This window comes from Salmo salar, chromosome 01 (genome assembly GCF_965601325.2).
Source record: "Salmo salar chromosome 01, fSalSal1, whole genome shotgun sequence".
Lineage (NCBI taxonomy): Eukaryota > Metazoa > Chordata > Actinopteri > Salmoniformes > Salmonidae > Salmo > Salmo salar.
The window spans coordinates 77,111,540-77,128,435 of record NC_138291.1 but is presented as its reverse complement, the minus strand read 5'-3'; the positions used below and the strand labels follow the sequence as shown (position 1 = coordinate 77,128,435).

General features: G+C 42.7%; 1 protein-coding gene across 5 annotated transcripts in view; it reads right to left on the bottom strand.

Moving 5' to 3' along the window:
• LOC106613116 (cell division cycle and apoptosis regulator protein 1) overlaps positions 1-16,111 on the bottom strand; it is a 36,567-nt gene extending 20,456 nt beyond the window's left edge. Inside the window, exons 1-14 of one of the 5 annotated variants that reach the window (XM_045722543.2) lie at positions 16,028-16,111; positions 14,131-14,294; positions 11,594-11,772; positions 9,565-9,720; positions 6,907-6,936; positions 6,729-6,758; positions 6,543-6,572; positions 6,378-6,410; positions 6,060-6,086; positions 5,504-5,712; positions 5,111-5,237; positions 3,348-3,470; positions 2,022-2,214; positions 1,561-1,852 (exon numbers count right to left, since the gene is read on the bottom strand). In XM_045722543.2, coding sequence (XP_045578499.2) covers positions 1,561-1,852; positions 2,022-2,214; positions 3,348-3,470; positions 5,111-5,237; positions 5,504-5,712; positions 6,060-6,086; positions 6,378-6,410; positions 6,543-6,572; positions 6,729-6,758; positions 6,907-6,936; positions 9,565-9,720; positions 11,594-11,772; positions 14,131-14,242 — 1,541 coding nt within the window. In that variant the 5' untranslated portion in view covers positions 14,243-14,294; positions 16,028-16,111. Of the gene's footprint in view, positions 1-1,560; positions 1,853-2,021; positions 2,215-3,347; positions 3,471-5,110; positions 5,238-5,503; positions 5,713-6,059; positions 6,087-6,377; positions 6,411-6,542; positions 6,573-6,728; positions 6,759-6,906; positions 6,937-9,564; positions 9,721-11,593; positions 11,773-14,130; positions 14,295-14,436; positions 14,639-16,019 lie in introns of those variants that run through there. The other 4 variants (XM_045722545.2, XM_014215062.3, XM_082976807.1 and 1 more) reach the window with 4 other exon arrangements.
• Between the last annotated feature and the right edge of the window lie 785 nt (positions 16,112-16,896).

Here is a 16,896-nt window from a genome sequence, read left to right as displayed (position 1 = left end):
CAGACCGAAGACTATGCACACTGTAAGAAAGGCCCCAGGAGGCTCCGAGTTGGTGCCGAAACCCGGGAATATATACCGTTCACCTAGTCCTCCACTACACACACACACTTCTTAGTTTTTACCCCTTTTTCTCCCAAATTTCCTGATATCCAAATTGGTAGCTACAGTCTTGTCCCATCGCTGCAACTCCAGTATGGATCCGGGAGAGGTGAATATCGCGAGCCATGTGTCCTCCGAAACATGACCCTGCCAAAACGCACTGCTTCTTGACACACTGCTCGCTTAACCCGGAAGCCAGCCGCACCAATGTGTTGGAGGAAACACCATACACCTGGCAACCGTGTCAGCGTGCATGCGCCCGGCCCGCAACAGCAGTCGCTAGAGCGCGAAGGGACAAGGACATCCCTGCCGGCCAAACCCTCCCCTAACGATGCTGGGCTAATTGTGCGCTGCGTCATGGGTCTCCCGGTCACGGCCGGATGTGACACAGCCCGGGATCGAATCCGGATCTGTAGAGACGCCTCTAGCACTTAGACCAATGCACCACTTGGGAGGCCCCTACACACACACAGTTCTAAAGTCAACTGCACCCCTGAGTAGTGACAAAAACCCGACCCTAGGCAACACAGTGACTAGGGTCAGAGCTCTATACTACGAATCATGTTTGAGGAGTTACCGAGGTAAATTTGGTCAACTCTCAAGTTCAACTCGGGATAACCAGTACCACGAAAGTGGCTCACCTTTTAGCCAGGTTCATTTCTATGGCAACGAACGCTTCAAAACTAACCTGCTTCCGAGGCAGGCTAACTCAGGGCTAACTCCATTTATCCTGAATGAAGTGTCTGAGCCGCGAGTTGAGGACAAATTAAATCAGATTTCCTCCCTTTTGCAAAGATTGCGTCATCCTCTCCTTCATTTGAGGAAGTGTTCATTTTTTATGTGTTAAAAAATAGTAATGTTAAAATACCTATCACATTACACATTTAATAATGACAGAATGCATTTGAAACGTCAAGCACAGTAAAACTTTTGTAAGGAGGAAGCCTGTGCCTGAATGTGAAGCTAACTGAAGCTGGCTAGCTTTAGAAAACCCTGAGTAGATCTAGCTTCCTTCGTAGTATACCCCTCTGGTTTCAATTGACTCTTTTGGCATAGAGAAACTACGTCACTGTCTATGAAGGGAAAAAAACTAATTCAGGTGACTCTCCCCAAATATTAAAGGGAAGACAAGCCAGAACATCACAATTGAAAACCAAAGTGTGCAGGCCAAACCTTTTCAGTGGTTTTAGTTAAGGTAGTTGATGTAAACTAGCCACTTGTGAAATGCACTAATTAAAGATGACCTCCGTGATCTCCATCTTGCTAGCTACTATTTAGCATTTTATTCAAACGGATAAACTAGTGATGTAGGCAGTGGTGTAGTTCCTCTATGCCAAGAGTCCATTTAAATCAGACCCTAGTCACTGTGTTACCAATGGTCGGGTTTTCGAGATTACACCCAGATATAATATCAACGAAAATCTGAAACTGACCAATCATTATAATGATTGGTTGACCCACCCATCCAGGCTGAACTTGGAGAACTGGACTGTGTAGCGAGGCACCACCCTGCGAGGGCGGCGGGGGGAGCGGTCACGTCTCGGAGAACGGTCCCTGGAGCGTTTACGTATGGGAGAGCGCTCTCTGGACCTCCTGCGCTCACGGTCTCTTTCACGACTGCGTTCATCCTTGGTCCTGAGGATGAGTTCAGGGCGGTCATTACGGTTGGGGAAGCGAGGGGAGGGGTCCAGACGCCGGACGGGCTGAGGCATCATCCTCACTGGGGGCTGAAGCAGACCTCCTGAGAACACATCTAGAGGAAAGGGGAAACACGCAAAGCGAGAAAGAGAAACAGACAGATAAATACATACAAACACAGACAGATATATTACAAATCAAATTATTTATTTATTTTCTGCAAAAGTAGCAACTAAATCTAAAAGCATCAGAAAAACACAAATCGACATCATAGTGCCCCCTACCTTTGGGTGGTGGCTGTGACAGCAGGGGCGGAGGGGGGTTATGGAGGAGCGGGGCCAAGGAGGCAGCAGAGAGCTGGGCCTGGAGCAGGGGAGGAGGGGGACCCTGGGCCTGTACATTGAAATTGGTGGGGGGAGGCAGAGACTGGAGCATGTTGGGACCCGGCTTCATCATATTAGGGCCTGGAGGCTGGCTCTGGGGTGGGGTACGGGAGAAGAGAGGTTAGCATTACCCAAGGGCTGTCCCATGAGTTAACTTATCAGAGTAAGTGATTTATTTTGATTTCCTGTCCCATATATGAGCTTAAGTTAAAGAAATGTGCTTCATGGATATCATTATGCAAAGAGGACATACACCAAATGAGGTTTGTGCCGCTGCCAACAGGTAACCATGTGCTAAAGCAAAACAGAACTAGAGGAGTGAGGTTTGGAAGGCGTCCATTTCTTTCACCCAAAATGGGTTTTGGCAGGTGCAGTTGTTTCAATCAGGTACAGTGACTAAATTCTGTCAACAAACGAGAAAACTACTGCCAAAAAAGCATATATTCAGTCTGCATGATCTGCAAAGACAGGACAGGTTCCACGAAGAAAAAAAACGACAAAAAGGTGAAGTTATAAAACTCTGCAAAACCCTGGAATGATAGGTGTATGACTTTCTGTTTGATGTATGGAGAGCTTTCCAGTTTTGATAGTAGTTCCTAACCTGTTTGTGAGGTGAAAAGGTGATAATCATGTGTGAAAATCATAACATTGAAGAAGGGTTAGAGAGGTGAAGAAAAAGTGTCAAAAGTGCATTCTGAAAGATATCCTAGAAATCCTAGTATTTGTTGATTTAACTTCTTTAATGTCTGTAAAAATGTAAGCGAAAAACACAAAAAACATTACCATCAATGGGACTCGCATGGTTAGCCTAAATCAACAATGAAAAGATATCTTATGGATTGCACCTTCAAAATTGCAAATTTCCCCTGTTGAGAAGTTTTCATGGATTTCCCCGTTAGAAAAGCCCCAAAAATATGAGTAGACATTTAGATTGCATTCAGAAACATTTTCTGACAGAGCATAAGGCCCCGAGATAAAATGTATTCAATGCATTTTATAGATCAGGAAACCATCTGGGTCTGAAACACAAGTAAATGCTCATCGTGAAGAAGGAAAAGAGAGAGAAGAAAGAAAGTTGAGGAGAGAGAATAGAAGAGAATAGAAGAGAGGAGGGAGAAGCACAGATTGTGTACAAGAAGCAGGAATATGTATAAAGAAAAAAGAAAGAGAATAAGAGGGCCATAGAGGTGTGTGTGGGGGGGCAGGGTAAGGTGGGGGGAGGGTTACATTTTGTCTGTTGTCCATGCCGACGGAGTGCATGTCTGAGTAGCGCTGCTGCATCCCCTGGTCAGCATAGAAGCTGCTCAGCTGTGGGGGAACTGGAGGTAAGGACTGGGGCTGCTGCTGAAGCTAGGAGAGGAGGGGTGGAGATCAGAGTGGTTAATAACAGACACACACAGGGCTGGGTTCCAATCTGATCACTCTCAAACTTCACCTCTGCACTGAGATCGGAGGGTGAATATGGCAATGGCTCCATCTATACTTCTTGAAGGCTACAAGTAGGCTACATGTAGGCTTACATTACATTTAAATCTGACAGAATGAGTCAAGCAGGGCAGACTGGAAGAGCGAGCCAATGATCAGATTGGAATCAAACCCTGGAAGCATTCAAATTGAGGTGGAAGGTGTCACTGGCTTATGCCTCGATCAGAACGACAGTGTCATTTAAAAAAATATATATATATATATATATAACCTTTATTTAACTAGGCAAGTCAGTTAAGAACAAATTCTTATTTACAATGACGGCCTAGGAACAGTGGGTTAACTGCCTTGTTCAGGGGTAGAACGACAGATTTTTACCTTGTCAGCTCGGGGATTCGATCTAGCAATCTTTCGGTTACTGGCTCAACGCTCTAACCACTAGGCTACCTGCCGCCTTCGTCATTGCATCAATGCTGAGTAATAAATTCTGCAGTTGTAACCTTTTTCATTATGTAAGCCAAGATTTTTTGTGGATACGTGTGAAACAAAATATAAACGCAACATGTAAAGCGTTGGTCAAATTTTGTGCACAAATTTGTTTAAATTCCTGTTAGTGAGCATTTCTCCTTTGCCAAGACAATTCATCCACCCGAGAGGTGTGGCATATAAAGAAGCATGATCATTACACAGGTGCACCTTGTGCTGGCAACAATAAAATGGCACTAAAATGTGCAGTTGTCACACAACACAATGCTACAGATGTCTCATGTTGAGGGAGCATGCAAATTGCATGCTGACTGCACGAATGTCCACCAGGACCTCCACATCCTGCTTCTTCACCTGTGGGATCGTCTGAGACCAGCCACCCGGACAGCTGATAAAACTGTGGGTTTGCACAACTGAAGAATTTCTGCACAAACTGTCAGAAACCGTATCAGGGAAGCTCATCTGAGTGCTCGCCTTCCTCACCAGGGTCTTGACCTGACTGCAGTTCAGCATCGTAACAGACTTCAGTGGGCAAATGCTCACCTTCGATGGCCACTGACACACATGGATGAGTCCCAGTTTCAACTGTACCGGGCAGATGGCAGACGGCGTGTATGGCGTTGTGTGGGCAAGCGGTTTGCTGACGCCAACGTTGTGAACAGAGTTCCCCATGGTAGCGGGGGGGGGGGGGGAAGGGGGGGGGGTTATGGCATGGGCAGACATAAGCTGGCCCATTGTCGTGCCATTCATCCGCCACCATCACCTCATGTTTCAGCATGATAATGCACAGCCCCATGTCGAAAGGATCTGTACACAATGCACCACACAGAACGCACTGCAAATGCATCTGCAACCCAATGCTGCAAGGCAAATGCAGAGTTCCATTGGAAATGAATGTACTTCTGGTGTACCAAAACGAAATGATGCTGTCGGTCTGATCAAGGCGTAAGGCTTTGGTTTTAGCTGTTGACAGGGTCACCAGGATCATATTCAGTAGGGAGACAAAAGTTATTCAGTTTTACTTCAGGCCTGTCTACTGAATGTGTCCCAGGTGTGTGTAGGGGCTAGGTGAGTCTCACCGATTGGTTGGCCAGCTGAGGTAAGGTCTGAATGCGCTGGGCGTTCCATTTGAAAGGCATGTTGGGGTTGTACACGGCCTCCACTAGGACCCTGTCACCCACCTGGGGGGTCTTCCCCTTCACCGCACTGTGGAGACATCACCCATTATTTACCCACTTGAAATTGCTTTAGAAACTGCAATATACAGAAACTTCACACTTGAAATTCAACAAAACATTTCTGCTTTAGAATAAAAGGTACACAAATTAGGAATGCGATCAGCAAAATATAGAAAACCCATTAAAAAAATACAATTGGTCCAATGTCTTCTGTGGCCCAATCCTAAACGGGCTCCTAAACTCTATGCACTTGTGGAGATCTGAGAGGACTTGGGCCAGAGTCTGAACACTCACCTGAGCTGGAAGAAGACGTCCTCATCCACAAAGCCGAATGTGTCATGCAGCTTGTTGACAACGCCGGTGAAGACACGCTGTTTCTGGGGCTGACTCTGCTGCTGGCTCTGCTGCTGGTGGCTGGAGCGAGGCGTGGGGTAGGACACGGTGATCTGGGCTGTCTGCTGGGGGTTGGACAGAGACAGGCTGGTGGGGAGAGCCACGGGGGGCTGGGGAGGAGGAAAGTTATAGGTTAGTGTCCAGGGACAACATCATCCTACTCCTACCTTCTGTATAAGTCCTAAATGGATGAATTGTATGAAGTCCCACTAAATTCTGAACCTGTGTATCTAATAATGGAACGTTTTGAAGTGTCTACTGTATATGGAGCCTATCATGTTATTTGCGATTTAATTGAATCAAATGTCCCTTAGCGCTTCTCTTCATTTATTAAAAGGTGTTGATTATTACACTCATTGTGGTCATACACGTCCTGTTATTGTATTTGGCTATGAAGAAGGTTAAAACATTTAACCTGGATTTTAAAACTGAAAAGTGATAAGGTGGGGATGCCTACCGGGAATTTGTTTTCACCACTCCAGTTCTTTCAACATCCGCGCAGATGGCAGAAAAAGAGACATGGTCAGGTTAGACTATTATGATGCATTCACAATTCTTTCCCAATATCCTTGGTTTTGTACCGCATGCTTCCAAAATCACAGCCTACTTATAACAAGAGCGCGCTTGGAATTTCCATGACAAAATGGCATCTTTTTAGGCCTATTATATTTGACTAAATAATTCTACTCAAGACAAGATGACTTAAGTGGCAATACTTTTTCTGAAAGGTGCATTACATTTACAAGAGAGACAAGTTTGTTCCTAATTAGCCTACCTGTGAAAGCAGCGCTTGCTGGGGCTGGGGGAGCTGTGGAGAGAATGATAGAGAGAACAGTTACTACTGTGTGTATATAGAATAGAGTACATTCCACACCCCAGCACCAAGCATGAAGTGCCTTGTGATTTGACTGTGCTGTGGCTGCGAACCGCTGCTGCTTACCCCGTATAAGTCTGTATGCTGTTGATGTTGCTAAAGAGACAGGGTACACAAACACGCAGAAATAGCAATAAGTCTTTCATTGAGTCAACTATACATTTGTTGATTGATAGATATCATGAGTATGGCTTTTCTCAAATCAAGGCGATTCAAAGTTGTCTGTGCGAGTTGCAAACATCAATAATTTACCCCGTATGAGTCTGTATGTTGTTGATGTTGCTGAAGAGACGGGATACACACACGCAGAAATTGCAATAAGTATTTCATTGAGTAAATAATACATTTGTTGATTGATACATGTGAGTATAGCCTTTTTCAAATCAAGGCGATTCAGAGTTCTGTGTGAGTTGCACATCAATTAATTTACCCCGTATGAGTCTGTATGTTGTTGATGTTGCTGAAGAGACGGGGTACACACACAAATGCAGAAATTGCAATAAGTCTTTCATTGAGTAAACACATTGTTTGATTGACACATATCAAGTGACCAGCATTAGTGAGATATTTTTCAAGCTTGGTTGAACATCAATAATTTGCACCAAAAAATAAATAATACATTCCTAGAGAATGCAGCACAGGAGGCTGCAGAGGGGAGGACAGCTCATAATGATGTCTGGAACGATGCAAACGGAATGACATCAAACACCTGAAAACCATGTCTGATGTACAGTTGAAGTCGGAAGTTTACGTACACTTAGGTTGGAGTCATTAAAGCTCATTTTTCAACCACTCCACAAATTTCTTGTTAACAAACTATAGTTTTGGCAAGTCGGTTAGGACATCTACTTTGTACATGACACAAGTAATTTGTCCAACAATTGTTTACAGACAGATTATTTCACTTATAATTCACTGTATCACAATTCCAGTGGGTCAGAAGTTTACATACACTAAGTTGACTGTGCCTTTAAACAGCTTGGAAAATTCCAGAAAATGATGTCATGGCTTTAGAAGCTTCTGATAGGCTAATTGACATCAATTGAGTCAATTGGAGGTGTACCTGTGGGTGTATTTCAAGGCCAACCTTCAAACTCAGTGCCTCTTTGCCTGACATCATAGGAAAATCAAAAGAAATCAGCCAAGATCTCAGAAAAATAAATGTAGACCTCCACAAGTCTGGTTCATCCTTGGGAGCAACTTCCAAACGCCTGAATGGACCACGTTCATCTGTACAAACAATAGTACGCAAGTATAAACACCATGGGACCACGCAGCCGTTATACGGCTCAGGAAGGAGACGTGTTCTGTCTTCTAGAGATGAACGTACTTTGGTGCGAAAACTGCAAATCAATCCCAGAACAACAGCAAAAGACCTTGTGAAGATGCTGGAGGAAACGGGTACAAAAGTATCTATATCCACAGTAAAAACGAGTCCTATAATCGACAACCTGAAAGGCCGCTCAGCAAGGAAAAAGCCACTGCTCCAAAATTGCCATAAAAATCCACACTACAGTTTGCAACTGCACATGGGGACAAAGATCATACTTTTTGGAGAAATGTCCTCTGATCTGATGAAACAAAAATAGAACTGTTTCCCATAATGACCATCGTTATGTTAGGAGGAAAAAGGGGGAGGCTTGCAAGCCGAAGGAACACCATCCCAACCGTGCAGCACGGGGTTGGCAGCATCATGTTGTGCTTTGCTGCAGGAGGGTCTGGTGCACGTCACAAAATAGATGGCACCATGAGGAAGGAAAATGATGTGGATATATTGAAGCAACATCTCAAGACAACAGTCAGGAAGTTAAAACTTGGTCGCAAATGGGTCTTCCAAATGGACAATGACCCCAAGCATACTTCCAAAGTTGTGGCAAAATGGCTTAAAGACAACAAATTCAAGGTATTTGAGTGGCCATCACAAAGCCCTGACCTCAATCCTATAGAACATTTGTGGGCAGAACTGAAAAAGAGTGTGCGAGCAAGGAGGCCTACAAACCTGACTCAGTTACACCAGTTCTGTCAGGAGGAATGGGCCAAAATTCACCCAACTTACTGTCGGAAACTTGTGGAAGGCTACCCGAAACGTTTGCCCCAAGTTAAACAATTTAAAGGCAATGCTACCAAATACTAATTGAGTGCATGTAAACTTCTGATCCACTGGGAATGTGATGAAAGAAATAAAAGCTGAAATAAATAATTCCCTCTACTATTATTCTGACATTTCACATTCTTAAAATAAAGTGGTGATCCTAACTGACCTAAAACAGGGAATTTTTACTAGGATTAAATGTCAGGAATTCTGAAAACTGAGTTTAAATGTATTTGGCTAAGGTGTATGTAAACTTCCGACCTCAACTGTATTTGATATCATTCCACTGATTCCGTTCCAGTCATTACCACAAGCCCGTTATCCCCAATTAAGGTACCACCAACCTCCTGTGGAATATAGTATAAGACAACAACTACATAGGTCAAAGAGAACAAAAGGGACAACTATGCTGCAGAGTGTAGCCTCTAAAAAAAATCTGATTTGATAAACACTGATGCCATTGTCTTTTATCTAAGTGAAACCCATTTGTAAATGAAAGCCTGTGACTAAGTGAGTGAGGGGTCCAACTGAAGTGATATGAACTGGCTGCTCTGGGTTAGAACACTCAGTGTTCTTAAAGTGGGTTAAAGTTCTGGAACTCTGCCCAGTTCAACAGTTTTGCTGACAAGCTCTAATTTGTTTACAAACCAAGCAGCAAAAACATGTATCAAACCCCCAACAACAGAGCACTACTCCAGATAAGACCCAGTGGCATTCTCAGAATGTCATATTACTGACTCCATGACAGGGAAACAGAATATTTTGTATAACTAAAAAGGAAAGATATGTGCTCATTAGGAGAGATTGAAGACATTAGGAATTCCAGATTGATCGTCATATGAACTAACATTATATGACATACTAAACATCTTCTCCAATCATAGCCATCAGGGGCAAAACTCAAAACACATTAAGGTCAATAGCTTCTAAGTGAAACTTCCTCCTACTCAACCTAGAACAGGGTATTTCAGTGGGTGTAATGGCCATGTGTCTCACCTGATGGGGTACATTGTAGAGCTGCTGAGGAGGAGGCTGCTGAGGAGGAGGCTGTTGTTGTTGTTGTTGCTGCTGCTGCTGTTGTTGTTGTTGCTGCTGCTGCTGCTGCTGCTGCTGCTGCTGCTGATACTGCTGCAAGGCCGAGTTGATTTGAGACTAAAACAATAAGCGAGATGAGACAGAGAGAAAAAGTTAAAATGACTTGATATTGCTTTGAAGGGAAGACCATTTACTAAACAGTTAGTGACTTCATTCTCAACCACAGCGATGAGGATGAGAAGAAAAAAAGGGTTATTTTTCTCAGACTTTCACTCAGAATCTAAAGAATATGTTGTTCACACTGATCTGTCTCATGGTGTGTGGGTGTTTATCAGTTGCATCAGTTCATCACCCACAAATCAGAACATGAGAACAGGTTTTCCAACATCACAGCTCCTTCAAGTCTAGTGAGGTTTGGCCGCTTACCAATCGCTGTACCTCGGTGGTTCCCAAACCAGTTTGTCTGACCAAAATAATGCTCATCATTGGAAATGTTTCTTCAGTAAACAAAATCCTGAAAGTTCAAGTGAAATTAGACGTGATCAACCAATGGGGTATCTACCTACCATTTTGGGGACTTTTGGGTTGTGTTCATTTGGCACAAAACCAAAGTTACTACCTGAGCTTATCCAACAACAATAACAGTGACCCGAATCAGGAAACTAGGCATATGTCGCAAGTCACAGGAGGGCCATTTGAATTATTTCTGTATTTTTAATCAGTGTCTTTTTTTTGGCAGAATTGCCTTCTCGAACATGTGAACTTTCATTTGCCTTAATTACAAACTTGTATGCCATCTGTAAATATGAATAAAATGGTTAAATTACGAGCCTTGTTGGTTAAGCCACAGAAAAATATAGCAACCTTCCCACTAGCCATGATTGGCTGAGATAATGAGTGAGCTGGATATGCCGAGAGAGGAGTTCGGATTGGTCTGCCATATTCAAGGCTTCTGTCAATTTGATCTCATCAGTCTATGTTGGTAATCCTGTCGAATTAGGCTTTTTTTAAAATGTATTGTGTAGTGGAGCTGCATAAGTGTTACTCTCCAATTTCTGGAGGATGAAGTTTTGAAATCAGTGGAATTAGAGTATGATAGGTAAAGAGGTGGAGACAACACCTGTCTCAGGATTACATCTTCAAACTAAGGGCAACCGTGGTATGGCATTCCTGATAGGGAGACGCGTCCATAATTTCTGTCAAAATTAGAAACGTGTCATCTGAAAATGTAAGATAGCTAGCTACATTTTCAATTATGACACATTTCTAATTTTGACAGAAAGTGGTTTCATTTCAAGCTAAAGTGTACTGTTAGCTAACGCGAGCTGCCTGGCTCCCTAGCTGACGTTATTCGTTGTTTCCCAGTACCGTTTGCTTTTCTAGTTAGAGCCTAATGTTAGCTAGCTAACATTGAACCTGGTTGGTTAGCTCCTAGCACTGTGACATTGTTGGCACTTTGTTCATTGTTGTTTAACTAGCTAACGTTAGCTGGCTGGCTCGTTAGCTAACATTACGTGGCGTGTGTACAACACCTGCTGAATATTCCCAGTGTCAGTAAACGTCTGCAAAAAAGCGTAATTAAATTGTTGCCAGCAGAGCTGGTTAGGCTGTTTTCATGTTATCCAGAGGTAAACAAATCATCGGCCAGTGCGTCAAGTGTGCGCTCCAAGAGCGAAACAAGATGGGTGGGGCTAAAGCTTAAGAGGGTGTGAACGATGCTTAATGGATGTAGATACCAAAACATTCAAAGGTGATTTTCTCAAAAGTGAGTTTCCAAGTTGATCAACTTTCAAAGCAGAATTACTTTCCCATTGTTCCTCAAATGCAGTGTATGATATATCATTTTGTAGCTCTGAGTCTCTACTTTTACATAATGTAAAAAACACAATTTCACATTTTGCTACATAAGACCGAATCCAGGTGGTGAGTCACAAATATTATCATATTCTGTTAAAGAACATTTAGCTGCATTGTGCCTAGCGTAGCTCACCTGTTGCAGTGCTGCAGCGGCGGCGGCTGCGGCTTGCTGCTGCAGGGCTGCAGTCTGTTGGGATAGCTGGTAGTTGGAGGCGGACGACTGGGAGTTGAGGGAGGCTGCAGACAGGGCTGATTGCTGGGAGTACATAGAGGGAGACGCACCCAGGAGAGATGGCTGCTGCACACCTAGAGCTGCAGGGGAGAGATGGGTGTGGGAATAGAAGAATGCAGAAAGAGTGGAGTGAGGATGTATGGCAAGTGAGAGGAATGGAGTGATAGACCGGCAGAGAGAGAAAGAAAAAAGTATAGTACTTTGAATATCCAGCGGACTAATCTGAACCGCCTCCATCAAACTTTGCCAAAGAGATCAGTGAGATTCAGTTTCCTTCAAGCACTGTACCCTCAACCTAGGGTTACCGTTATCCGGTAATAGCAAGCCTTTGTCCCAAAAAATAATATTAGAAAAACTGAAAAATAAAATTGGCACCGGCCAATTTGCGAAATAATGCTTTTTAGCCTATTTATTGATGGAAATATGCTTATCGGTCTATAGGTACATTTGCATAATTTAGTGGAATTAAATTGGTGCACAGTATATTCTTTATGCATCTTATTTATCACACGCGTAGGCCTACAGCATACAAATACAGAGCCTTTGAGCAGAAAATCAGTCTATCAGATGCTACAGCATCTCAAACAGCAAACATAGGCAACGGAAGTCAGGCTTCATCAGCGCATCACACACCACTTTGCAATGAGTTGGAGGCAGTATGAGTTTTGAAAACATATACTTGAAACCTGAACATTTTAGTACATATTATGAGGCATGTCTTACCTGCTTCAAAATGTGTAGCCTAGACAACTTTCTTTCATTGTCCAGTAGCCAAATGATTTTCTCTGTCACATGAAACCACTTGCATGAGCGGTGTCCTTTTGACAATGGTGTTTTCCTGCTAATTGCATTACGGAACGAACATTAGTGCGTAGTCTAATGCCTTGTGCGCATTGCTGTGCTTATAATGTTAAGAACATTATACATTTTAAGATAAATGTTCTGATCTATTGCATCAGACTCATTGCTTAGATGTGGATGTCGATTAAGGCAGCCCCCCACACCTCTCTGATTCAGACGGGTTGGGTTAAATGCGGAAGACACATTTCAGTTGTAAAACTGACTAGGTATCCCCCTTTCCATTAAAAAAAAAAAACATTTGTATGTAGCCCAGGCCTACTGGTTGTATGAATTTGGGATCCATCGTCCGACAACTGTCCCAAAGTCGGTTTGGAATAGGCCATTTCTTTCTCCACCAGCTGACCAATAAAATGTGTCAACTTTTTTACTATGGGAGATAGTAGATTGACATAGAATAACTGTCCACATTTACTAGCCTAACATCTTCAAAGTGCACATCAGAATTTCGTCGGAAAGACCGCACATTGTCCTCGACATTCATGTTCTGTTAATCCTTAAGTCCTTAAGAGTCTAAGCTGGGGGTTCGGTCTACTAAGCTAACATATGGAATTCTTAAGATAGCTAAATGATCCTTGGTATGACTATGTGACATAGAATATTAGGACCCCTTAAGGTATGTATATATATATATAAAAAATCTAAATGATTTGATGAAACAGAATTTGCCTTACTGCTATTATCCCATAGAAACGCATTGAATAACAGCTTCATACATGGATAAATATAGAGTAAAAAGAATATTTCAAAAAATGAAGTTACGAAAGATTGACATGTTTTTAACCCCCTATTTTAGGCACAAAACTATCTCCATATATACTGTACTTCCATTCATTTTTTAAGCTGGTACCGGGCTACTTTCAGACAAGTCTTGTGAGGCTTCTGGGTGTCCTAGAGCAAAACAACCAACCTGTTCGTGAGACTCACCTTTCCTTAGAGGGGGGCATATTAGTATGTTGCCCAAACTGTTCGGACACTACTGACAGAAGTTGGCACATCGGCTGTACCGACTTAAGTCCTGTGACGTTTGTGGGGGTCGTAGAGCAAAACGGAGAACACCATCGTGTTCGTGGGAGTCATCTTTAGTTTGTAGGTCAAACTGTTCGTACGTTATAGATGTTTTCGTGAGAAGACCGATTTTCGGAATGTTTCATGATCTGACAAACACTGCTCTAGCTCTGCCACCTTCACCGCAGATGCGGAAGGGCGACATCGGTAGATGCTGTGGATTGAGACGCAGCCCATGCCAAAAAAAACCCTGACGGATATTGATGGGAAATATTTGATTGTGTTAATTAATTTAGACTCTAGGGGGTGAATATGAATTACCATAATCTAAATGTGATTTCTGTCAGTCATTCTGAGCACCGTGGGTGGACACCCTAATCAGGGTACGCACCCAATGCATATGGGTCCGGTAAATTTCACAAATGTCTGGTAAATTAAAATACTGCCGGTCAAATGTCCGGCGTCACATTTTCCTAACTGAAATCCTGCCTCAACCTCACATTAATTGTATCCCACAGATGAGTACAGATTACAGAAGAAAAGGCAGTAATCCAGCAAAATATCATACTCACAGTGTAGGCTGTTGAGGTCCAGGGACTGTCCTGAGTGGCTGGGCTGGGACACCCCCGTGGCAGTGAACTGAGCCGCCCACGGTGGGTTCTTCTGTCCCCCAAACTGGGCCATGAGTCACGGCTCGAGCTTAAGTGTATTGCCGGAACTGATTTAGGTTTATATCCTGTCAGAACAACAACCGGAAATGGGCCTATTTGTATAAGGATTCTTCATTTGACATTTACCTTGCTTTCATTGAACACAAACACTGGCAACTAGCAACAAAAACAAACAATACAGAAGGAGATTGTTACAGATTTACTTACAGCTAATACAATACCTAGCTAAATCATATCAGGGCGGGATAGTGAGACTAGCAACAACAGAATTAATGGGCAGGTTAGCAAAATTTTCACTGCTGGAAAATGTCGCTTAGTTGGCCAGCTAGTGTAACAGTGTAGGTTCCGTCCCTCTCTTCGCCTCAACCCGGGCTCGAACCAGGGACCCTTGCACACATCAACAACTGACACCCCACGAAGCATCGTTACCCATCGCGCCACAAAAGCCACGGCCCTTGCAACGAACCCTACTTCAAGTCTCAGAGCGGGTGACGTCACCGATTGAAACGCTATTAGCGCGCACCACCGCTAACTAACTAGCCATTTCACATCGGTTACACTAGCTATCCCTTGATCATGACTCTCAGTTTTATTACATTACACATAAGAGTCATTGGACGAAGGCGTCTTCTGTATGGGACTTTTTGTTAATAATTAGAAAGCCTTAGAATTAGAAAAATTTGAATTAATGAATGTGGCATACTATTTATAGCTAGCCTCTTCAACTCTGATGCCCTCTGGTGGCATTTTCTAAACTACGCATAATATTGTATACTACCCTCAAAGTACATTTCAGTTTCAGAACTAAGTCCGACAAACACAAGCTTAGTACTGTTAGAAAGGTGGGAAACAATGTGTTTCACGGAGCCTGAGATACAACAGATTCCCAGTTCGTCCACTAGACAGCCTTCACATGATGTTTCTTGGCCACTTCAAAATCAAATCGTATTTGTCACACACACATGGTTAGCAATGTTAATGCGAGGGTAGTGAAATGTTTGTGCTTCTAGTTCCGACCATGCAGTAAAATCAGTTGAGTCACTGTGCCAAAACGGCTGAAAGGATTTTCAAGCCTGACATTAAAATGACCCTAACAATCAGGCCATACAAATTATCGAGGTGAGAAAACGTATTTTAATCATTCACGTTTCCTATTGTAAACGAGTGAGAAATCAACGGTGCATGTGGAGGATGCATACAGGGTAATTAATGTGGATGGAGAAGAAAATGCATTGCTTTACAATGACAATTAGTGTGTATCCTTTCCAACTAAATGTTTGGGGGGGTCTTACAAAAGACTGCTGCTTTGTAGCTGTCAAATGATTTTTACTTTCTATTTTCTGAACAAACATTTGTTTGGCGGTACCTGTACAGGGCCCAAAACAACCGAGTTTAACAGGCCATCTAGCTAATGCACATGCTAGGCAATTACAGATATCATCTACCTGGTTAGCCTTTAACTATAAATAGCCATAGGCTAACTAACAACATTTGCTGGGTTAGTTTGCTAACGGAGATAAATAGCTAGATAGCTACCTAGCTTGCTATTGAGATAGCTAGCTATGATGACTCGTGGGTTTTGTTATCAAAGCAAAGACGACTAGTAACGTAGCTAACGTTAGCTATAACGAGGCCTAACCAAGGCAACACACGACGCAGCTCTATAAAAGACTGATGGACAGCAAGGCTGATGGACATTCCAATTTTGCGACAATAATTGCATTCTGCAGTAAGGAAAGCATCCAAAATGTTTATTACATTAACAGATAGAGGAAAAATATTATCCTCACTCCTTTACCTCTGTCCTCTGTTCATTCGCCGGCGGAGATAGAGCAAAAACTGTCTCTGCGCATGCGTAGATCAGGGGGCGCGCACGCGTGCTACATACTTTTCTTTGACGACAAAATAACAAGGTCGGTCAGGCAATCTGTGTGCAGAGCCTTCAGAAAGTATTCATATCCCAAGATTTATTCCATATTTTGCTGTGTTACGGCCTGAATTCAAAATCGATTAAAAAAAAATTCATTCTCGACCATCTACACAAATATCCCATAATGACCAAGTGAAAACGTTTTTAGAAATGTTTGCAAATTTATTGAAAATTAAATACAGAAATATCTAATTTACATAAGTATTCACACCCCCGAGCCAATAAATGTCAGTCACCTTTGGCAGCGATTACAGCCGTGACTGTTTCTGGGTATGTCTAACATCTTTGCACATCTGGATTGTACAATATTTCCACATTTAAAAAAAAAAAGATTCATAATCTGTCAAGTGGGTTGTTGATTATTGTTAGACAGCCATTTTCAAGTCTTGCCATAGATTTTCAAGCCGATGTAAGTCCAAACGGTAACTAGGAACGTTCAATGTTGTCTTGGTGAGCAACTCCAGTGTATATTTGGCCTTGTATTTAAGTTTTTTTTTCCTGCTGAAAGATAAATTTGACTATGTGTCTGTTGAATAGCAGATTGAACTAGGTTTTCCTCTAGGATTTTGACTGTGCTTTAGCTCTATTCTGTTTATTTTTATCTTAAGAAACACCCTAGTCCTTGCCAATGACAAGCATACCCATAACATGATGCAGCCACCACCATGCTTGAAAATACACTGAACAAAAATATAAACGCAATATATTTACTGAGTTACAGTTCATATAAGGAAATC